Source organism: Phyllopteryx taeniolatus, chromosome 4 (assembly GCF_024500385.1).
Source record: "Phyllopteryx taeniolatus isolate TA_2022b chromosome 4, UOR_Ptae_1.2, whole genome shotgun sequence".
Classification (NCBI taxonomy): Eukaryota; Metazoa; Chordata; class Actinopteri; order Syngnathiformes; family Syngnathidae; genus Phyllopteryx; species Phyllopteryx taeniolatus.
Genome location: NC_084505.1, coordinates 23,889,525 through 23,913,200, shown reverse-complemented (window position 1 = coordinate 23,913,200; position 23,676 = coordinate 23,889,525). Strand labels below are relative to the sequence as shown.

At 40.7% G+C, this 23,676-nt stretch overlaps 3 protein-coding genes across 9 annotated transcripts in view; 1 reads left to right on the top strand and 2 right to left on the bottom strand.

Moving 5' to 3' along the window:
- The window catches only part of lef1 (lymphoid enhancer-binding factor 1), a 72,525-nt gene extending 65,975 nt beyond the window's left edge, over window positions 1-6,550 (top strand). For all 7 annotated transcript variants that reach the window (XM_061770787.1, XM_061770785.1, XM_061770789.1 and 4 more), the window contains one exon: window positions 5,218-6,550. In XM_061770787.1, coding sequence (XP_061626771.1) covers window positions 5,218-5,297 — 80 coding nt within the window. In that variant the 3' untranslated portion in view covers window positions 5,298-6,550. The remainder of the gene's footprint in view (window positions 1-5,217) is intronic.
- Window positions 6,551-8,433: 1,883 nt separating this feature from the next.
- Window positions 8,434-14,072, bottom strand: hadh (hydroxyacyl-CoA dehydrogenase). The gene is made up of 8 exons (XM_061770784.1): window positions 13,843-14,072; window positions 12,816-12,944; window positions 12,586-12,743; window positions 11,661-11,787; window positions 10,871-10,960; window positions 10,733-10,805; window positions 8,867-8,983; window positions 8,434-8,806 (listed from the first exon to the last, which is right to left on the bottom strand). The coding sequence occupies exons 1-8, from the start codon at window positions 13,957-13,959 to the stop codon at window positions 8,688-8,690; spliced, it is 930 nt and encodes a 309-aa protein (XP_061626768.1). The 5' UTR covers window positions 13,960-14,072; the 3' UTR covers window positions 8,434-8,687.
- A 1,368-nt stretch (window positions 14,073-15,440) lies between these two features.
- Window positions 15,441-23,546, bottom strand: LOC133476852 (cytochrome P450 2U1). Its single transcript, XM_061770783.1, has 5 exons — window positions 21,203-23,546; window positions 19,388-20,038; window positions 17,877-18,038; window positions 16,601-16,768; window positions 15,441-16,522 (listed from the first exon to the last, which is right to left on the bottom strand). Exons 1-5 carry the CDS (start codon window positions 21,612-21,614, stop codon window positions 16,341-16,343), a joined length of 1,575 nt encoding a protein of 524 aa, XP_061626767.1. The 5' UTR covers window positions 21,615-23,546; the 3' UTR covers window positions 15,441-16,340.
- Window positions 23,547-23,676: the final 130 nt, after the last annotated feature.

The window sequence follows — 23,676 nt, the reverse complement described above, 5'->3', positions numbered from 1 at the left end:
ATCCATGATAATGTTACTGTTCACAAAATTTCATACAGTATTTTGTTTTATAACGGAGAGGGACAACAAGCTGACATATCAATTAATAACATTTTAAAAAGAACATTTAAATAACAAATGTTGTTGCACCACGAAGCAATTTCCCATTCGTCATTTGTATTCCACTTCCAAGCGTAGGGGCAGCCCGGGAGCAAAAATTCCTTACTTCCCTCTACTTCGTCGTTTTATGTTCTGAGTTTCAATCCAGTGTGCACTTGTAAGAGCGAGCCAAGTGGTGTTTAACATTTGGACGTGGGCGCCTTGTTATTGTAAGCGAGTCAAACCGCGGGACCACCGCACACCTGGATGCCACCGCCGTGGCACAAATCTCCCGTAAGTGGCGCTCGCAAATATTTTCGTCTTGTGAGACCTTTCTAAGAATGCTCATCGAGCAAGGAACCATGTTGAATCCTTTTCCAGCCATTAAATCTATCATCTACCAACAAAGTTTACTTTTTTTTTTAATTCCAGCTAGTGAAAGTGGAAAAAAAATGACTTCGGAACACCATCACTGTGCATACCCTATCGATTGCCACACGGGGGCCTTACTGCAATTAGGTAGAATTGAGCCCCAGCCCCATTTGCTGAAAATATGATTTTCTATTTTTATGTCAAAAAGGTGCCAAACCTTTTCTCTCAAAAATATACACATTTTTTGTCAAACATTTTCTTCTCAAAAATTGACTCTTTTTTTTTTTGTCAAAGATACAATATATTTTTCTGTTGAAATTATAATACTTTTTTTGTCAACCAACTTTTTTCTTGAAAATATGCAAAATCCTCCATAGGCGTGAATGTAAGTGCGAATGGTTGTTTGTCTATGTGTGCCCTCCGATTGGCTGGCAACCAGTTCAGGGTGTACTGATGATCTTTGTTTTTGTTTTTTTTTGGCAAATATAAACTTATTTTGAATTTGGTCCCTGCAACTTGTTCCAAAAAAGCTGGGACAGGTGCATGTTTACCCCGATGTTACAGCACCTTTCCTTTTGACAACACTCAGTAAGTGTTTGGGAACTAAGGACAATAATTGTTGAAGCTTTGTCGGTGGAAATCTTTCCCATTCTTGCTTGTGATGTACAACTAAAGTCGCTCAACAGTCCAGATCTCTGTTGTTGGATTTTGTGCTTCATAATTCGCTACACATTGTCAATGGGAGACAGGTCTGAACTGCTAGCAGGCCAATCTAGTACTTTTATTACCAAGCCACGGTGTTGTAACACGTGCTAAATGTGGCTTGGCATTGTCTTGTTGAAATAAGAAGGCACATAACGTCCCTGAAAATGAAAATGTTGCTTGGATGGCAGCATATGTTGCTTATCATTAATGGTTCCTTCACAGGTGTGCAAGTTACCCATACCATGGGCACTAACACGCCCCCAAACCATCACAGAGGCTGGCTTTTGAACTTTGCGCCGATAACAATCGGATGATCCTTTCCTTCTTTGACCTAAGAAAGACTATGATTTCCAAAAATAATTTGAAATATGGACTCGTTAGACCACCACACACTTTTCCACTTTGCGTCAGTCCATCTCAGTTGAGCTCAGGCCCAGAGAAACCGGCTGGCGGCAGTTCTGGGTGTTGTTGATATATGGCTTTCGCTTTGCATTGTAGCGATTTAACTTGCATTTGTAGATGTAGCGTCAAACTGTGTTAGCTCACAAAGGTTTTCTGAAATGTTCTTGAGCCCATGTGAGCCCCCTTTACACAGTGATGCCGTTTTTTTTTATGCAGTGGCACCTGACGGATCAAAGGTCACGGGCATTCAACGTGTTGCGGGCATCAAATTCAAAATGAGAGAATATTTGCACACACAAAAAAAAAAACAGTTACGTTCATCAGTTTGAACATGAAATATCTTGTCTTTGTAGTGTGTTCAATTGACTATAAGTTCAAAAGGATTTCCAAATCATTGTATTCTGTTTTTATTTCTGTTTTACACAACGTCCCAACTTCATTGGAATTGGGGTTTGTGTAGCCCTTTCGATGCAACCATTCAGTAGACTGTTAAGAGGAACATGATTGTTTTGTTGACTCGTATGTTACATATACATGAACAATATCATAGACAATAAGATTAGATGGTCCGATAGGACACATACTGTATGTGGTCTTCTAGCATCGTATCTGATGTTTGTTCTCCTTCTTTTGGGAGGAAGAAAGCATGAAAAGGAGCTCGTAAAGCCTCGGCCGTGTTTGTTGATACGTGGCCTGTTGTTTAGACTGCTCCCCCTGCGTGTGTTCGCCTGGAGTCACGAGCCCCATTGTGAAGTGCCGCGCTAAACGCCATGAGGGTCTTTGTCATGTCTCGAGCGCTTCCTGAGGCCGAGTCGCGGGACCTTATCTGCTGAAGAGGGACGGTATCAGGAGGCAGCAGGGGACATATTATTTTTCATTCAATTTTCTACTCGTTAACCCTCTCATGCACCAATTATGACAACTCCCCTCGGAGGGTTTTGAATAAAGTTGCACATCAGTCACTACAGTGGATCTCTGGGTGTCGTCATTCCATACATCGCCACCCAATGGCTAGCCGACATCAAGCCTCATGAAAATAGAAGGAACCAGCTTTTGAATAGCTGTCCACTCACTGTAGTGGCTGATGCAACAGCAACACTTAAGCAATATAGAAGAAAACAGCTTGTGAATGAATAGCTGTCCACTGTAGTCACTTGTATATACAGTATTTAAGGGTTTTAAAGTGTACAAAGTTTAGACTCCCTCGTCATGTTCACTTTAAAGCGGGACCACAGTGAAGGGACCACTCATTGTTCAGACTCTTTGAACGTCCCGCTTGCCCCACCCTCCACCCCCGGCTCACACCCACTCAGACGGAGCTCTGTCGGGGGGTGGGGATGGGGGGGACACACAGCCAGACTTGAGCTGTGCAGGCCCCCCACGGACGCCGCGTCTGATGTGGCCAGCGCCTCCCATTAGTCACACCCACACATGCCGGCGGTTTCCGGGCAGTTTTTCAGGTTCAAGCCCTTCCTGGCTGGCCTTGTGATGGCATGTTTAAAAAATAAAAAAACATTTTACAGTGAGTGCGGAAAGGAAGCGGTGTTGGAGAAAGTGCTGAGCGTGCAAAACCTCCTCCTCCAGGTGCCTTCTTTAATGGGTCCGCTCATTTTTATTCCCCCGTGGCCTAACTTTACTGCCACTTTGGGAAAAGCCATCGCCAAACATGCACCAGACCGCTTCCTCTCAAGGCCCTGCAGTCCTGTCGAGTCGCCATCCCATCAGTGCTGCAAAAAGGCAAGCTGGTTGACTTCCAAGTGGTAATAAAATATAGGATTTTTTTGGTTCAATATTTATATGTATTTTTTTATAGTTTTGAGGGGAAAAAAAGATGAATCTAATAGTTGGAACGTAGCGCGTGAGAAGTTTAATATCCGCCGATGTCACCACGCATCTAATTGCCTGAATGGGTGAAGCCGCAACGACAGTTTTAATGTATTTTGGACGCAACAATGTCCTGCTTTGGCAAATTTGATCTGAAATGTATTTAATTGTTTTTTCTGAATGAATGAATTACTGTAATATGTCCATCTAGTGTATTTTCCTCAGTCGTGTTGGTTGCGGCCTCTCTCCCGACCTCTTTTAAAAGACCAATTTGTCCGCTGTGTTTTCCTTTTTAATGGCACCAGAAGAAACAGCCCAGTCAAAGGGGGCGGCGGGGTTAAAATGGATGCTAAGAGGCGGGCCTTTCTCAGCCGCGGCCCCCTTTGATTGGGCGCGCGGGAGGTTGAAAGCGGTGATTGAGACGCGAGGCCGCGCCAGTTATCTTAACCTCACGCACTTCAAACGCCCGCCGCAGAGCTTGTGTCCTGGGATAGAGATCACTGGGTGTGTGTGTGTGTGTGTGTGTGTGTGTGCGTGAACAGAGGAGTGCTTCATTTCCTGTAAAAAATAAAAAACATTTTAAAAAGCCAGCCAGCATTCCTAAGCGCTAATGCAGGCGGGAGGAGGAGGAGAGAAGGGGTCAAGTTGCTCCTGAATCCTGGTGTTTGTGTCGGCCGGACCTTGTGAAGTGTTGGCCCGTTGCCGCACCTCCCTGCCCCCCTCCCCTCCCCGCACACACACACTCCTTTCCCGGAGCAGGAAGGCCAGATTGTTTCATGTCTGTGGCGGCTGCAAGGGTGGGGGGGGTGCAAGGTTGCGCTGAGATGAGGGATGGGGGTCGGAGGCCGCGGTCCCTTTAAAGCACATGTGGTGAAGATGTTTCATATGCGGCTAACAGGAAGAAGCTAACTAAAGTATATATGTCAATGGTTTTTTTGTTCAGGTCGATCTTTGACCTCTGCGTTTCAGTGGGGATTCTATTTGATGATAACTGGTTTTGATGCCTAACTTTCTTCGACATAATGCCCTTTTTGTACTAAACGTGTGCCTTCGCAAAAATAGAAAATAAATGATTTTTGAAAACTAAATGTATAAATGCATGACAAAAATGATAATAAATTTCTGGTAAATATAAAAATGATCAAACAGTGACTTCTTTTCTCAAATATGACCAGAAAAATACATTCTATTACTTTTGATAAATGACAACTTTTTGGGAGAAACAAATACCTCTTTTTTCTTGAAAATTAGATTTTTTTTTTTTCTTCAAAATGTACGTTCTCAATATGAGACTTCAAACAAAAATAATCATACATTTTAAGATGAGTTATTTTAGGGTAAAAATAAGTTGCACAACTGAGATGAAAAAGTTATAAATTTGAAATTTGCCCAAAAAAGTAAAAAAAAAAAAACGAAAAAAATGTTTTAGATTTTTTATACTGTTTGTATGAGGAAAATGTTGCATATTGTATAAGAAATTTTATTTTTGAAGTATATTTTAAGTTGTATTTTTATTTATTTTAAAAATATTTCTATTTATTAAAAAAATATTTCTATTTATTTAAAAAATATTTTTAGAACACACATACATTTTCGTGAAGAAAGTTGTGCACGTACTTTTGAGAAAAAAATACAAATTTCCGGAAAACTTTTTACATTTACGAAAAAGGATGAATATTTTCAAGAGAAAAGAAGTTTCCGAAAAAAGCAATATATTTTCTGGGAAGTACTCGTCTGTTGCAGGTCTTTTCCATTTGTGTCCCTTTGATATGAATGTTTTGTTTGCCTATTTCATGGCGATAACTAACGACCACTCCTGTCTTCTGGTCACCGCAGGAGGAAAACGGAACAACTTCTCCACATGCAACGCGAAGGCGGCCGCCGCAGGGCCTCTGATCGAGATGGAGGCCTGCTAAGATTCCATGAAGACCCACAGAGGACCCCCCCTCCGCCCAACACTTATCACCTGACACCCCCCTAAAAGTTACACCTCACACTCCCCCTGCTGGAAAGACACTGAACTGAACACGACAATCACTATCGCTCACGTTTTCACTCAAAGTGTGCGTGTGCGTCACTTCCTGACCACTCACACGCACACAAAGACACACCACCTGCACACTCCAACTAAGTTATTTTAAGTTATTTGTCACCTCTTTTGTCATTTTCAGGAGCGGGAGGCCTACACACCGCAACAAATGAATTAAAATTTTAAAAAAATAGGTCAACACTAATACTGATACTACACAATAATAAATGTTGGCTATATTTTTCCATTAATGTCATATAAAGCCATTTTGTGAGGGTCAACATTCCCACTTTTTCACTGGAGTCCAGCGACCATTTTGGTGAGGGTCAACATTCCTGCTTTTTCCACTGGGGTCCAGCGACCATTTTGGGGTTCCCGCCCGCTCCGACCAAACGGGCCAATCACCTCTTGTAGATTGCACTAAGGAACATGGAGGGATCTCATCTCGTCTCAACACTTTTTATTTTTATTTTTTTTTATATAAATAAGTTGGACCAGTTGCTTGGTCGAAAAGATCAACCTTTTTTCTTTTTTTTTTAATCTTGAGCCCTTGTTTTGAATTTTTCGGTGTACATTTTTTTTTTTTTTTAATATTGTTTTTTTATATAAATATATATATAGTGCCATATATTAACATAAGCTTTGAAGCCTTTCCCCCCCCCCCCCCCCCCCTTTCTCGGGAGGCTTTTTTTTTTTTTTTTTTATCTTATAAACCAACGCTCTGTGTGTGTGTGTATGTACTTTTTCCCAGGTCCTTTTTCTTGGTCTTTTTTCAGGCGACATGCAACAGTGAGGCTTATATTTTATTGATGGACAAGCAGACAAATGAAGCAGATATTATATATTTACCCCAGCACTTGGTAGTCTCTCTTCCATTGCAATGGACCTTTTTTTTCCCCCTGGTAGCAAAATAGTGAGCTCTTTTGTTTATATGTTTTGTCAGCCACACAGTCTGTGATATTTTCTCTATTTTACTATTGCTCCACGATGATGATGATGAATTTATCCCGTATTGATATGATTTGGGGTCGCTGTCGTCTTGGAGGAGCACTTTTGCTTCCCAAGTGGTTGTCTTTGAACCGTTTCCACATTTTTGGTTTTTGTTTTTCTTAAAAAAATAAATAAAAAGGCACCATTTGATCACTCGTGTGTGTTAGTAACGGCGGTGTGGATGTGCATGAAAACAGCAGGATTCATGGTCATGGTGGTATTTTCAAGAACAGAAGTCATACATTTTTTAAAAAGAAAAAAAAAGTCAGATTTGTGATAACATTTATATTCAGGAAAAATTTTTACATTTTCCAGAAAAAGTCCTGTATTTGAGGAAAAAAAAGTATTTTCGAAGAAAAACAATTCAGTCATGTTTGACCAAATATATATTTTTGATAAAAATGGAATGATTTGTAGTTTTGACAAGTCATACTCTGAGAAAAAGAATATTTCCAAGGTTTTTTTTTTTTCAACAAAAAGTTCAATATTTTCTCGCAATCTTGCGTTTGAGAGAAGCAATAGTCTCTGTCGAAGTAGGTTTGCAATGGTACTGCCGCGGCTTTCGCTCTCCAACGCAAGATCTCTGGTACATATAACACGACTTGAAATTCCAACTCGCTGAAAATCCCTATGTTTGTGGTGTTTTGATTACACAAGCTATGCTAGGATGCACTGAGCTAGCCTTTAAAAAGTGGGATACATTAACACGAACTGTTGTAATTCCTACACCGTTTACCTGATTTGGTTGTAAATACCCTCAAATCAAAGGTTTTTTAATTCACACGGTAATTATTGCATGATTATTTTCTGCTACAAAAATGTAAAATATGTTTCCGTAACCTTTTAAAAAGGGGAGACAAGGGGCCGCGCTCCACCGACAGCTCGGTAAAATACATCCTTTCCGGTATGTCATCTTCAGTGGAAGACAGCCAGTGGGGGAATGTCTACGGCAGACACTAAATATAAAAAAATCAAATACTGAAAATACAGCATGATGTGAGAGTAGCCAACAGGCTTAATCCGCCTTGTGTCATCTCCTTTAGTAGGACTTTGGTGAAAATTACTTTTTTAAAAACAAAAACTAGTAACATATTGTAGCTTTAAATCAAATTACAAATACAGTTTTGTCACACTTTCCCCAGGAAAGTGCTGCCCATTCTGCAGTGTGCCCCTTGGCCAGCACAAGACAGACAAACAGTTCTGGAGAATCAGTTCCACTGCCTGCTTATCAATACAAAAGTAATATTTATCTTTCTTTGCAGGGGTTAAATAATATGCCTGTGAGTATTGCTATAGCGCCTGCATGTGTTGCTGCACCGTTTGTATTCAGATATCCGTTGCTGAGAGGCAAACTGCCACAGATGCTAATTGTCTGCCCATGTGGATATGGTGTTTCCCCATTGTATGCTAGCGGAGGCTATGTGGTTGTTTCAAACACATAAAAAGCAATGAGCTTAGCTTTATGTTGAGTTTGGCAATCAAATTCAGCTGACAGCGGCAAGAAAGAGCTTGAAGCCTCTTTTTTGAAGAATATTTGACTAATATCTGCCAAACTCCAGCATGTGGTGAAGTGAGCTGAGTCAACTGCCCCCATACAGCACTCTTATCTCAAGTTTGCGCTCACAAGTCAAAGCAAAAAAAAAAAAAGTAAAAATTTATTAAAATCCATCGATTGACAGCTTGACTAAACTATAAAAAAATAAAAACTAAACTAAAAAACTAACATGTATATAAATATATATACTAAAAAAAACAAAAAAACTAAACTAAAAACTAAAAAAAAAACGTATATAAATATATATGTACAATGCAATGAATAAACAAGCTTGGGACAAAGGAAAAAAAAAATTCTCAAAAATGAGTCCAATTAAGTGTATAATAAATGCAAGTGTATTAAAACAAACTAGTTAAGCTTCATCAAGGGATCTTTGTCATTCCCATTTAAAAAGCATCGGTCCCACCTTGTGTTCACTAAGAATGGCAGGACGTTACAGTGAAAGTCATTATGCTTTGAAAATATTAAGGAGAGAGGGTTAAATAGGGAAGAGGTCTTTATTTGTTCAAATGCTTGTTAAAAGAAACAATCGACAGACAATTGGTAACTGACAATCTTTTTTTCCCCTGCGTTCATGTTTAATTTATTGTTGACGTTTAGTTGATATCTCAACATTCAGGCAAAAAAAGAAAAAAAAAAGGCACATCATTTATTCCTCACATTATCATTGATGCAAGATTAGAGTTTAGCAGTCTTCTTCAGTTTCTGTCACCATTCTTTACTTTAGTGAAGTTACTGGTACTGGTAGAATCCTTCTCCTGTTTTTTTGCCAAACTTTCCGTCGGCGACCAGCTTGTTGAGCAAAGGGCTTGGGACAAAGAGTGGATTGTCTGGGTCCATGGCGCTCCAACCTGATCACAACACAAGTCCAGATTCATTTGTCCTCTTTCGAGAATAACATTTGCACTCACCATCTAAAATGAACTTGGCTGTGTCGAGTCCCACATAGTCCAGCAGCTCAAAGGGTCCCATTGGGTAACCGGCACCGAGCTTCATGGCCACGTCGATGTCTTCTTTGGACCCGTGACCTGCAATTATGCACATGCGATGAAATGCTAATGTCCATTGGAGTGATTGATGTGCAACTTTTGACATTATGTATATCAACTTAACGAGTTGACTAGAAAGAGCTGTCCAATGTAGTCAGAAATAGTAGTTCATAATACACTTGTGTCTACTATAGTGACGGATGCACAATTTTGACATCCCATGTGGCGAGAAAACATCTTTTGATTAGCAGTCCTCCGAAAGGCATGAAAGTAGAGCTGTGCAATATGGACAAAATTTGATATCCCAATATACAGTGGGTACGGAAAGTATTCAGACCCCCTTAAATTTTCACTCTTTTTATATTGCAGCCATTTGCTAAAGTCATATAAGTTCATTTTTTCCCCCACATTAATGTACACACAGCATTGACAGGAAAAAAACGGAATTGAAATTTTTGCAGATTTATTGAAAAAGAAAAACTGAAATATCACACAGCCATAAGTATTCAGACTCAGCCATGAGTCTTTTTGGGAATGATGCAACAAGTTTTTCACACCTGGATTTGGGGATCATCTTCCATTCCTCCTTGCAGATCCTCTCCAGTTCTGTCAGGTTGGAGGGTGAATGTTGGTGGGCAGCCATTTTCAGGTCTTTCCAGAGATGCTCAATCGAGTTTAAGTCATGGCTCTGGCTCGGCCATTCAAAAACAGTCACGGAGTTGTTCTGAAGCCACTCCTTCGGTATTTTGGCTGTGTGCTTAAGGTCATTGTCTTTTTTGAAGGTGAACCTTCGGCCGAGTCTGAGGTTCTGAGCACTCTGGAGAAGGTTTATGTCCAGCCTATCACTGTACTTGGCCGCATTCATCTTTCATCTTTTCTTGCCTGTCCCTGCAGCTGAAAAACACCCCCACAGCATCATGCTGCCACCACCATGCTTCACTGTTGGGGCTGTATTGGACAGGTGATGAGCCGTGCCTGGTTTTCTCCACACGTGCCACTTAGAATTAAGGCCAACAATTTCTATCTTGGTCTCATCAGACCAGAGGCTCTTATTTCTCACCATCTTGGAGTCCTTCAAGTGTTTTTTAGCAAACTCCATGCGGGCTTTCATGTCTTGCACTGAGGAGAGGCTTTCTTCGGGCCACTCTGCCATAAAGCCCCGACGGGTGGAGGGTTGCAGTGATGGTTGACTTTCGAGAACTTTCTCCCATTTCCATCTCTGGAGCTCAGCCACAGTGATCTTTGGGTTCTTCATTACCTCTCTCACCGAGGCTCTTCTCCCCCAATTGCTCAGTTTGGCCGGACGGCCAGCTCTAGGAAGGGTCCCGATCGTCCCAAACGTCTTCCCTTTCAGGATTATGGAGGCCGCTGTGCTCTTAGGAACCTTAAGTGCAGCAGACATTTTTTTTGTAACCTTGGCCAGATCTGTGCCTTACCACAATTCTGTCTCTGAGCTCTTCAGGCAGTTCCTTTGACCTCATGATTCTCATTTGCTCTGACATGCACTGTGAGCTATAAGGTCTTATATTGCTGCAATATAACAAAGAGTGAAACATTTAAGGGGGTCTGAAAACTTTCCGTGCCCACTGTATATCCTGAATATTTGTCCTGTAAATTATATGAAATTAAAGGGTTAACTAGCATCTACTGTAGTTGCATGACTTCAAGACTCATGGAGATGGAAGACAGGAGGTTTTAAATTGATGTCCACTATAGTGATTGCTATATTAACAATATTTTCCACTTATCAGACAGTGATTTGTTTTAAGGAAAGAAAGGCTTTCACACCTCTCTCATGCAGACGGACGGCCTCCAGCATGTAGGGGACGAGCAGGCGGTTCACGATGAATCCCGGCGTGTCCTGAACGGGAGGCGTGTCGGTCAACCGGCGAGCTTTGCGTTTGACTTTAAAAGGGAAAGTCCTACCTTGCAGGACACGGTCATTTTGCCCAGCGCACGGCTGAAGTTCATAAGGGAGTCCAACGTCTCCTGGCTCGTGGACGACGTTCCGATGACCTGCGGGGGCGGACCAATTATATCATCCACGTGTCTCCATCTTGGATATAAGTTAAATGTTTAATTTGGTGGGAAACTGAAATATTGACACACATACAGTAATTGTATTTACTCATATAGACATCGAAGGTGTATCGGGTGTAAGATGTTCAATATTTGTAATAAAACAAAGTATTGAACAAAAACATTTGAAAAATAAAGCAAATACTTGTACATATAATTTATTTTGATTTTTTGGGACTTTTCAAGTTATTGTTTTTAACATTGTCAATTTTTAAATTGAAAAAAATGCATTTTGGGATTATTATATTTGTTTCAAAGTTAAGGAAGAAGCCGGTTGCCAAAGTGAGTGGACGTGGGCACATTAAAAAATTACAAAAACTGGTAAGTTTTGATGCAAAACGAGCTTTGATGCTTTATATACTGTATTCATACGAATCTGTATTTCGCCTACTTAAAACCCGGAAATGTATTTTTAGCGCGAGTTTAATCTCATGTGCATTTTGACTGGCAATTCAAATTTGCAATCGCGGCAAAACCATTGGCAGACCGATCGGCCATTCATGAAAACAGTTGTCAATGCGTGCAGTCGGGTTCAGCCGCGTCGCACGGTGCGCGCAGCCTTAAACGTCCACATTGCGAGGGGGATCAACGACATTTTCTTATCTATGAGGTTGTGGAACCAAAGCGGGTGCGTTACCTCTACGAGTTTCATCATGGGGACCGGGTTGAAGAAGTGCAGGCCACCAAAGCGGTCCAGTCTGGAGGTGACGCTAGCGATGTCGCCGATGGGCAGCGAGGATGTGTTGCTAGCAAAGATGGTGTGTCTGAAAGAAAAAAAGTCAAATTGGGGAGGAAATTATCTATTTGTTTTGACAGCTGCGCCAGCGACACCTACAAGACTTAAATGGAAACGCAATGAACGTACAGTACGAGTGCATCTCAAAAAAAATTACAACTTGGTGTAAAACAACTTCTTTCAGTACTGTAGTTCAATTCAAAAAGTGAAATTCAAATATTATTTCGAGTCACTACACAGTAGACACACACTGAAATATTTTGCAAACATAATGCAGGGGTTGGAAAACTTTATGTGTCCGGGGATCAATTTTTCCATGGACCTAGTCATAATCCTAAAGCCAATTAAACATACTTTAACTGCCATGTGTACCACCAAAATGCCATCGGAATATTTAGGTTGAGACATTTATATATTTAAAAAAAAAAAAGTCCTATTTTCTCAGTTTAGCGAGTTTGGATTTAGTACCACTTGACATCATCGTGTGGCATCTTAGGGCATTATAGAAAGAGCACCAAAACTGCGACTAGGTGAGTTTTTCAGGACACAGTTGGGGGTTGGTTCCACAGCTATTTTTTTATGGACTGTTCCTTACTGGCTCGCCACCATTGTTTCAACTTATTTCTACACAGACTGGTCCGTGTGGAAGACTAGTCTCTGCAAAGCTTTGTTTGAGGCAGAGATTTTGCCTCGCTTATTTTTTTGGGGGGGCGGGGGGCAAATCGAACTATTCAACTTACTTAATCATTTCAGCTCTAGCTTCCGTTGTGAAACGGTTGTGCACTGGCGGCTTTAGAAGGAAAAGCGCAACAAAAGCGACGCTTACGCTGGCGCCGCCTTGTCCAGTTCGCTGAAAAGATCCTGTTTGACTTTCAGGTTTTCCACGATGGCCTCCAGCACGAGGTCCGTGCTCTGGACTGCGGCGGTGGGGTCTGTGGCGGTGGACACGTTGCCCAGGACTTTCTCAATGAACGCCTCACCCGCCTGGGAACAAAATATAAACCACTCGGGTAAACTGGTCACACCACTCCCCCTTTGCGACAATCCCCCACTAACCTCGGGCTTGTCGGCGAACTTTTTCTTGACCACTCTCTTCAAGCTCGCCTCCATGCCCTTGACAGTCTTCGTCAAGATGCCGTCAGATGTGTCCACTAGCGTCACCTGGTGGCCGGTTGACGCAGCGACCTATCACAAACATTAACGTAGGCGTTAGCTGGCAAAGAAGCACACACATATGATGCTGTATTTTAGTTTGGGTTTTGTTTTACCATTAACAGTTTTTCACATTTATATTTGTATAACACCTAAAGGAGACATTATGCATCATCCCCCATTTTGTTCCAAGGTGTCTTACTAAAAGCATCCATATAAAAGAAAAAAAAGAATGCAACGGGCAACAAATGTAATGACTTTTTGTGGCGTTACTGAAGACTCCGAGAATTCCCCTGCCCTTGAGCAGGTGATGACAATAAAACATTGGTGCATGCGCAAAGCCAACACTGGCTAAATTAACCATACAGTAAAACCTCCGCTACACCGCAGTTCAGTTTTCACAGTCCCGGTATTGAGCATTTTTGTACATGCTATAATTTTGATAATGAATATTTTCACCATTTGTCAGCACTTCCAGCATTGTTTTGAGTTTTTAAAAAATACAATGCACTGCACTATGTTTAAATGTGTTTGTATTGTTTTAAAAGTGTGTCCCTTTATGATGGTGACAGTCTGACTGTGGAATATATTATTTTGATTTCCATTATTTCCCCACTGGAAACCTTGAGGGTGATTTTGGCCAATACAAATAAAAAGCAGCCAGCGACATCTGGTGGCCATATTTGCAATAGCAGTTAAGTGGAGCTCGTCCTGTTTGAACTTGAAGTAAAGTTTGTTCATTGAACGACATGTCTTGGCATTTCAAGTAAGGCTGCTGTTTAATAAAATACCGCAGAGATGATAGCAAATACCGTTCGCTTTAATTGTACTTCTGTCGTCGCGGTCGTCGTAGAAGCAACAAGCTCTCGGCGACACTCGGCTAGCCGGCGAGCCACTCGGCTAACATTCCAAAGCTTCTTTTTCGGCCCACCTGAGCGATTCCCGCACCCATTTGTCCTCCGCCGATGATGACCACATGTTTGACGGCCACATTCCTGAGGGCCGACGAGGAGAAAGCTCTGCACAACTGGTGACCGAAGAAAGCCATGACGACGTGCAGTAGCTAGCTAACACAGGACGGTCGGTGGTCACGTGACGCCAAGACGCTCTCTTGACCCACATTGATGACGTCACGTAACAGGTGCCAACAGGTCACCCGAGGTCACCCAAAGCCCTGGAGAAAACAAAGTCTGGCCACTCTTTGAACCCACCGCACTGCTCTGCATTGGTTAAATCCATGTCACGTGATTTATGGACGCCATGTTGTCTCTTAATGATTGATTGATATGAGCCTAACATTTTGCAGGATGACACATGGGGCAAACTAGCAGAAAATACTCTGGGGATTGCTGTCTTTGTTCCTCAATGTTGTCACCCTCAACATAGCCCAAAAGCCAAACAAAATGTCTCTGCCTAAAAAATTATAAAAAGTGCTCTTTCTCAAGCTTTTATCATCACTGCCTCAAATGTACATGGAAAAAAAAATCCAAAAATTATAAATTTTATTTTAAATCCAAGGTGACCTTTCTATGTAGAGGATTACAGCAGCTATAACCAAAGTTCTCCAGCGAACCTCAAATCGAAGAAAACAAAACTTTCAAGCAGTTCCGTTTCATATGAATGAAGCATATTTTATGTATATGAACAATATTTTTTAAAAAGAGTTGAGACTTGACGAATGCACTGCTACTGTATACGTGAATTACCTTCCAACTGAATATTGAGCCCCCAGGTGGACTGTGGTCAGGGTGTAAACTAAAACAATGGTTGCACACGTAAACACACTTACCAACAAACACACTAACTGGGCTTTACACGATCAGGATTTTTGGAGCCGATCAGCGAATTAAAAAAAACAATAACCGATCACCGAGCCGATCACAAGATGGAGCAATGTGTCTATTTAAATGACCTGTTCATTTACTGTATATACTTGTTTACTTAATTGCGCAAACAAATTCTATTTAAATAATGTATCTTTGTTCATCTATTTATGCCAGTAAGGCATAGTGACAGACAGAACAAATGAATGGTCTTCTATTCGATGGCAGGAAGTAAATACAGTAATTAATGCATCCACTTTTTGTGACATTTTTGTTTGTTGGTGTGCCGTGAGATTTTTCACGTGTAAAAGATGTTCCTTGACTCCATAAAGGTTGGAAATCACTGCTCTCGTCAGATCGTGTATTCTAATCAGTCAGGTCAAACCAACGTTACATGACAGAAATAATGGGTGCTAACTTACTGTAATTAAATTATTTTATTGTAATTAAATTACTTCACCCACACCGAGACTTGACAGCATGATTTGACAGAACGACAGTGAACATACCTGAAGCAAGAATTCAACGAACGTCCTCTCCTGTGCCGAGCACCGGTGACCACCAACACACGTTTTTCCCCATTTTGTTCTTATAATACAGTCGGCACGATCCACTCTTGTTGTCCTTGCCATGGTAACGAGTGTATCCGGTCGCATTTGAGTTGACAAGATAAAGCCCAATGATCGTAAAAAACAAGATGCAGTGGTATTGGAATACAAGGTTTTATTTCAGTAGTCTGACATAGTGCAATCGTGAAAGAGCAAATTTGTCTTGTAGTCTGATCCACGCATTACGTTGTCTGTCTCAGACCTGTTGTCTGTCCCACACATTTTTTAAATAACTTTATTGGTGGTCAGATATTTACAGTACTATGTCATAAGACATGCGACAAGGCTAAAAATAAACTAGCTGTTGGATTCAAATATACTGTACACGACGGCGACGCGGAGTAAATGTATTTTGCGGAGCCAATCAATGACGTCATTGATCGGATCGGCGAATTATGACATTAAAGCCGATCAGCATAAAATGCTAAATATCAGGCCGATCAGATCGATGTAAAGTCAAACACTAACGCTTCACGTCACATCCTGAAGTTATTCAACAAAGAAAATTTGAAGGAAAGTTGATGTTTTTCTGGTTGTAGAAAGATATTGATTCTGTTGGGAGATTGGTGTCAAGTTTTCTACATTTTTCGCTTCTTCTAAACTCCAACTTTGGTGGCTAAATGTAGCCTGCGTAGTGAAAGCAGAAGTGCATGCGCGCGTAATACGTCACTGGTGTAAATATACTGACTTTCTGATGGTTGTCATGAGATCACCGGTCTGTGTTTGAGACTAAACTGTTTGTCTATACAGTATGTATCCTGTGATTGACTGGATTGGATGAGATGGATGGATGGATGTAGATTGCTTGAGAGAAGACAGCGTGAGATTTGCGGACTTCTACGTGGTGTCCGCTAATACTGTAGTCTGGTTTGGACAGAAAATGCCAGGACTGAATTTTTGTCCCAGTCCATCCCTGAGTGTTCCTAATAAAGTGTCCATCCATGTGTATGAATACGTATTGCACACTTTGTCTTTCTGGGGCATCCGTTCGACTGACTTTACCCACGAGGGCTGGCGCACACGACAAAGGGGCACGGCGCCAGCGTCAGGCCGAAACGTCCGTGCATGGGAGGCGGCGAGGCTCCCGCCGGGAGACGGAACGTGAAGGCCTGCAGCAGGCCGGTGACCATGAGGAAGAGCTCCATCTTGGCCAGCTGCTCGCCCATGCACACCCTGCGACCTGAAAACCCAGGAGAGAGCGCACGGAACGTCACGTGCGTTCACACGCGGATTCGCCGCGTACGATCGAATAGCATACCGATCCCGAAAGGCATGAAGCACTCTTTTCTGGCCAGCTTGCCCTCGTCGTCCAGGAAGCGCTCCGGCCTGAAGCTGTCGGGCTGCTCCCACGCGGCGGGGTCTCGATGGACGGACCACAAGTTGGGCAGGAGGACCGTTCCTTGCGGGATCGTGAAGCCTCGGAAGTCTGCGAACGTGTCGCGCGTGAATAAAAATATGACGAGAGTAACTACAATCAAGTGAAACTACTCATTCGAATCTGCGAGGTAAAATCATTTCCATATCCAGTGGTGAGCGTTGAGGCCGGCAAGTCCTTCTCTGCTTGCCCGGAGAAGCACGGCCCTACTTGACAAAATTACTTCTATTTCTTCCATTAAATTGGATGAATTTATTCCCAACATTCTATTCACTTGATTTTGTAGAGTTTCTCTTGGCTGCACTGCTCCAAATATGTGGATATTAGGTTTTATTTTTATTTATTTTTTTTGTCCAATCAGATTTCAGCCTCTAGTGCTGCCATGTCAACCTAAACTGCCTCAGGGCCTTTGGACTCAGTAATGCTGGGCCATGGAAAACTGAAACTACATTAGCAATGGGACGATTTCATTAACCAATCAAATTTCAAATTCATCTTCACAGGCCCTGGATGACCTCAGCATTTTTACATCCTCTCATTGGTTGTTCAGAGCAAAACTTGTTACAGCCAACTTTACCGAGCATAACATGTCTGTAGCAATAAGTTACATTACTACATTTAGTAATCACCATCTCTGTTAAGTATCATGTATTTTATGGAAATGTTTTATGCTACTGCCCTTGTTTTATTTGTTTTAGTGTTTTATTTGCTTTGCTTACCTTGCATGCATTGTTTTCATCTTTGTATATTGGTTTTAACTGTTTTACATGTAATTGTTTTAAGTTATATGTTCGATTTTTATTCATCTACAACACTATGTTGAGTTAAGTTTTGTCATGTCATTAGAGAAATACTGATTGTGGACTGCTCCAGATGACTCACCAAAAGTCCGATGGGATTGCTTTGTGGTTTGTGGCCGCTTCCGTTTTGTTGTACAGTATGTTCATGATTTGATTATGTCGATCTAGTTGCTATACAATATTAATTTAGAAAATAAGACTTTTTCAAGTTGTACTTGTTATAAACAATTTATATTAATATAATTGGTGTTTCAGTCAGTAAAATACATGAAGTTGGACACACAAAACACATTGTGACCTACTTGGCAAAGGTAAAAAAAAAAAAAAAATCAGCATGATTAGTTGTGGTATTACGTCACCTGTTGTCTTGGACGCCATGTGTGGAATGCCCAGAGGAACCACGGCGGTCAGCCTCTGGACCTCCATGATGGTGGCCTCGGTGAAGGGCAAACGTCCGCGGTCAGTCAGAGACGGCACACGGCCTCTTCCCACCACCTCGTCCACCTCGGCCTGGACCTTGTCTGAATCCGTGTGGTGGAAGCAAATATCTTATAATCCTCATTCTGATTCTGATTCATCCATTTTCCAAACTGCTTATCCTCATTAGGGTCACGGGAGGACCTGTGATTTATCTCTGCCGACTTTGGCCAAGAGGTAGGATACACCCTAGACTGGTCGCAATCAATCAATTGCAGGATGTATACAGACAACCTTTCACACCTATGGACAATTTGCAGTCTCCAATGAGCATAACATGCTGTTTGAGGCAGACATGAAAAGTATTGTAGAAAATTGATGGATGGATATAATGGATGATTATATGGTTTTATTATATTATTTCATCTATGGGTGCAACGATGAATCAACAACTAATCAATGATCAAATTAATCGACAACTGTTTTGATTAATCAATTAAGAGACATTTTTTCACTTAAGATTGTCCAGATCCTTAAAAATGTAAGCCCCTCAACAGTAAATATTCTCAGATTTCTGTAGTCCTCCAAACATCTGCTTTTACGTTGAAAAACAATGATGCGCATTTTTGCCTATTTTATGACATCTTACAGACCAAACCAGTAACTGAATCATAATCAGTTTGTTTGTGCATTTAATTTAATTTAAAATAATGTCCTTTTTTTTAATAAAGGGATGGATTTTTAAAAATTGTTTTATCCAATTCATCGAATAATCGGGAAAAAATAATCGACAGATTAATCGATTATTAAAATAATCGTTAGTTGCATTCCGAATTTTATTATTCAAATACATAATTTCATCTATTGTAGAAACACATTTCAACATTTTTTTTAGCATTTGTGCAATCAATGTAGTTGTAATTATAAACCTATAAACAACAAGCGGGAGCAATACATGCAGACAGAGCATACAACAATACTAAACGGCATATATTCTTTATCCTCTGTGAAAAAAAATGACTCATATTATTGCAGTTTAGCTGTGACATTCGTCTTTCACCGTCAAATCTACATGTAGAACTGTATGTCTCTCTATAATACTGCCCCTGGTGGCCAAAGTATGCACACATGAATGAGCAGCACAATGCCCATTGAATTATAATGATGCCTAAAGAGATTTTTCTACTTAAATTTGATTGATGTTTTTACACACACATTTTTGTCTGTGTCTTTTGAAGTGCTAGAACGTATTAATGGCATTTTCACTCATTTCAATGGGGAGAGACGTTTTGAGTTACAATGTGATCATAGAACGAGTTAAACTTGTAAGGCACCACTGTATAAAACCTTTCGGGGGTTGTCAATTACTCTGAGATTTTCGCAATTTGCGAAGAGCAGGGGAACTCTGTATTGCCATGGAAGCCACCTCAACCAGGCCATTATTTCTTTTTACCTTGGACGTGAGGATGCACGACCATGTAGAGGATGATCCAGAGAAGAGAATTGGTGGTGGTGTCGGTGCCGGCGATGAAGAGGTCCCCAATGATGTAGAAGAGGTAGTCCTCGTTAAAGCTGCTGTCCTGCGCACCCGCGGCTCTCTGCGCCGCCATCTCCGTTAGGTACATGTCCACGAGATCTCTGGGGTTCCCCGGGTCCAGCGTGTCGCGGTGCTTGGCGATGATCTTCTTCAAGAAGGTGGTGATGTCACGCTCCACCCGCCGGAGCTCCCCAAAGACGCCGAAGGGCAAGTGATAGAGTGGTGGGAAGACGTTGATGAGGACGGCGGGGCTGTTGACGCACAGCTCCAGGCCTCGTACCATCAGGCCCAGCAGGGTGCCGAACTGGCGGTCGTCTCGGGAGAAGCGCTCGCCGAGCGCCAGAGAGCAAATGACGTTGGAGACGGCGTTGCTGACCAGCGGCGTCAAGTCCACGCCGGCCTCGCCGTCCTCTTCACGCACTCGCAGAAGCTCGCTTTTGACGGTCGCCAGGCCTTGGAGGATGCACGGCTCCAGGCTAAACTTCCCCACACCGAATGTCCGAAGAGACGCGTGGCAGAACTTGCGGTGCTTTCTCCACACCGGCCCGTACGGCGCAAAGACGATTCCTTGGGGAAACAAAATATGGTTGGTGAGTGCATTTAGGACAGATGCTAGTTACTTTGCAATTGATTATACAGCTATTGGTGGGGGATAGGGACCGGGCTGGACAGTGAATAAAGAAAATCCGTGGATAATCGCAGCCCTTTATAATTGCATTGATAAAAAAATTACTTTTTTTAAAACCCTAAAAATTCCTAAATAAACAGTGGTAAACCACGATTGGAAAAAATATTGGGGAAAAAAATGTGAAAAAAAAAATGTGAACAAAAATCCACGAATAGGTGAATCCGCGCGTGCTGAATAGTGAGTATGTCGGGGTCCACTGTATGAAATCCAGCTTGATTACGATGGAGGCTCATTAAATAACTAAAAATGCCATTAAATAAAAATGCTAAGAAGGTTTTAGATTACTAAAATGGCATTAAATAAATCAAAATTTCTTAAAAACAGGTCATTAAATAACGAAAAATATCATTTCATAAATTTATGTAATGAAATCAGTCATAAACAATTAAAAATGCCAAGAAAGATGTAATTCAATAAACACATAATTAAATAACAAATGTCATTTAAAAAAGTGTAATTAAAGTTCAAAAAGTAAAAGTTTTGTGAAATAGAAAAATGGCGTCATTAAATGAATAAACAAGTAAGTCAGTAAATAACTAAACTACACATTAAATAACTAAAATTCATTCAGTAAATATAACTGAAAATGTAATTAAATAGTTTATTAAATAACTAAAAATGTAATTAACAAACTAAAACAAAGTCATTACTCAAATTAGTCCTCATGAATAAAAATGCAGTTACATTAAATAAAAATGTCATCCAATAATAACATAACTACAAAACGCCATTAAATGTAAATAAATGAAGATATAAAATAACTGAAAATGCCCTGGAATAGAAACAATTAAATAACAAAATCACATTAATTTAGTAAATCATTAAAGCCATAAATATAAATGCCATTTAATACATACAAAATTCAATTCCATAATGAATATCGTTTTTAAAAAAAACATAAATACAAATCCCATTTAATACATAGAAAATTCAAACCCGTAAAGAAAATCGTAAATAATGCCATAAATACAAATGCCATTTAATAAAAAATATATATATCAATTTCATAATGCAAAGCCACTAAATAAATCACAAAACCGCACCTTTGCGTTTGGTCATGATGGTGACCGCAGGGATGTCCGGCCTGTCTGAGAACACTTCGGCGTAATTGAGCAGAGCATCCCTGATGACGTCATAGCCGTTCAGCACCACTATGAGTTGAGTGCCCACAAACAAGCTGAACACGTCGCCGTACACCGCGGCTTGCTCCGTCAACGCCTCCACGGGCGTCGCGCTCGGTTTCGACGCCTTCCCGAACCTCCTCCGGATGAACGCAGGCATGAGAAAAACGCCAAAATTGCCCACTATCGGCAGGGGCTTCGGACCCGGAGGAATGTTAGCCAGTAGACGGCGTCGTTTCAGGTGGTAATGAACGGACAAATACGCGACGAAGACGACGAGAAGCGTCGCAATGTTGACTTCAGACAGGGGCGAGTTGCTCCAAAGCAGGAGCATCGTGTCAAAGTGATGCTTAAAGTAGGCTAAACTAAGCCATGTTTGTTTGTTTTGCCTTTATGTAAACAAAGAACAATTCTTCCGGTATTGTTGCACAGTGCTGGCTTCTTATTGGTGGACAGAAAAACAGCCTTCTCTGATAGGTTGGATGGAAGTTGTAGGTTGTATCCCTGGATTTTGACTTGCAGCACATTTTAAATCTGTTATGAAACATATTTATTACACGTAATATTTATTTCTGTTAACACAAGCATCACAGTCAAAACTACAATTACTAAAATAGGTGAAAGGAAGCCACAGTGGATATAAAAAGTCTGCACACCCCTTGTTCAAATGCCAGGTTGTTGTGATATAAAAAAATATTTGACCAAAATAAATATTAAAACTTGATCACCATTAATGGGACCCCTAAACTTTAAAACTCAATTGAAAAACATTACCATTAATGGGACCCCTAAACTTTAAAACTCAATTGAAAAACATATCGATTAAAAGTGATCTCCCAAGTGTGCACACCCTCTTAACTGGGGATGTGGCTGTTTTAATCAAACTCATTGGAGTCAGCACACACCTGAAAGCATTTGAAGTACCTCTTATTAACCTTAAATAATGTTCAGATGTTCTAGTAGGCTTTTCTTGACACATTGTGGTCACATCTTGCCATGGTCCGCAGAAAGCGTCTGCGCAATTAGAGGGATCCCATTGTTCAAAGATGTCAGAAAATGGAGGCCTTATTTTAGCTAAGCCAGGCTGCAGAATACACTTGAGATCTCCAGGATGTGTGTGGTTGAAAATGTATGATGGTCCGATGAAACCAAGGTTAAACTTTCTGGCCATTATTTCAAAAGGTTATGGTTGATGCAAACACACCATACCTACAGTGAAGCATGGTGGTGGCAGCCTCGTGTTCATGTCATGGTCTGAGTTTCTTCAGCTGGAAATGGGGCTTTAGTCAAGGCGGAGGGAATAGCAGCATATCTACAATTCTCCAATAAATGCCTGTCAAATATTGAAACACTTTGGGTGGAACTGATGACAGAGTAATTATTATTTTTTTAATTATTAAGAAAAAAAATGGGCTGCAGAAAAAAAAAAAGGACCGGTGCTTGAGCACCACCGAGTGGCTACACGTGCACATGCCTGATGAACCCCTTAATTAATGAGTACGGTGCTATTATCTGTACAATCTAAATTGTAAATTAAATTTGAAATAGTTTTTAACATTAAAATATTTAATCTAAAATAAACTGGTAAAAAAAAATCTGTAAAAAAAAAAAAAAAATCCAACACCTCAAAAAAATCTTTGCAAAAAAAACTTAAATTTAAATTCAAAGTGAGATGGCATAAAAATACTACAAGAGGTCAATACTCGGGTTCAGGGAGCACCAATAAAAGCTTTCGCAATTTCAAAACAGTATCCAATAAAATTACGCTCATTGTACACTGACACTTGAAGAAATAGTCACTGTTGGGCCGAAACCTCCTGTGTCCAAGATTTGGTCAATTTTATATTTTTTCACAAATCTATACTATTGGTCAGTCCCCCATGTGGGTCTGTTACTTTTACAAATTGTTGACCAATCAACCAAGTGTTGAAAATGGCTTGCTCTCTTTGATGCAATAGTAATGGGTCAACAAACATGCCATTTTTAAACAACATTGAAATGTTGAAATATTATCATACTTTATAATTTGAGATATATTTGCAGTTTAAACCAGTGTTTCTCAAACTTTTCACACCACACACCTCCAAAAATACTTACTGTTGCTCTCTCTCCAAGTACCACCATAATGGCAAACATTAAAATTCAGTAGCTTGGCAGATCTAAATATTCATAAAAAATGAGGCCATGATTTGGCGTCTGGAGGAAACCTCCGATCTCCAAATGTGGTCCAAATTCAGTGCATTGTGGATTTTTTTTCATATTATCATCATGCATAATTCACCATATTGTGGAATTTTGAGTGCATAATTTTTTTTTTGGGGTGAAAAAAAAAATATATATATATATATGTATATATTGCAAAGAATAAAATGTACAGAAGGTGTTTATATGAGTAT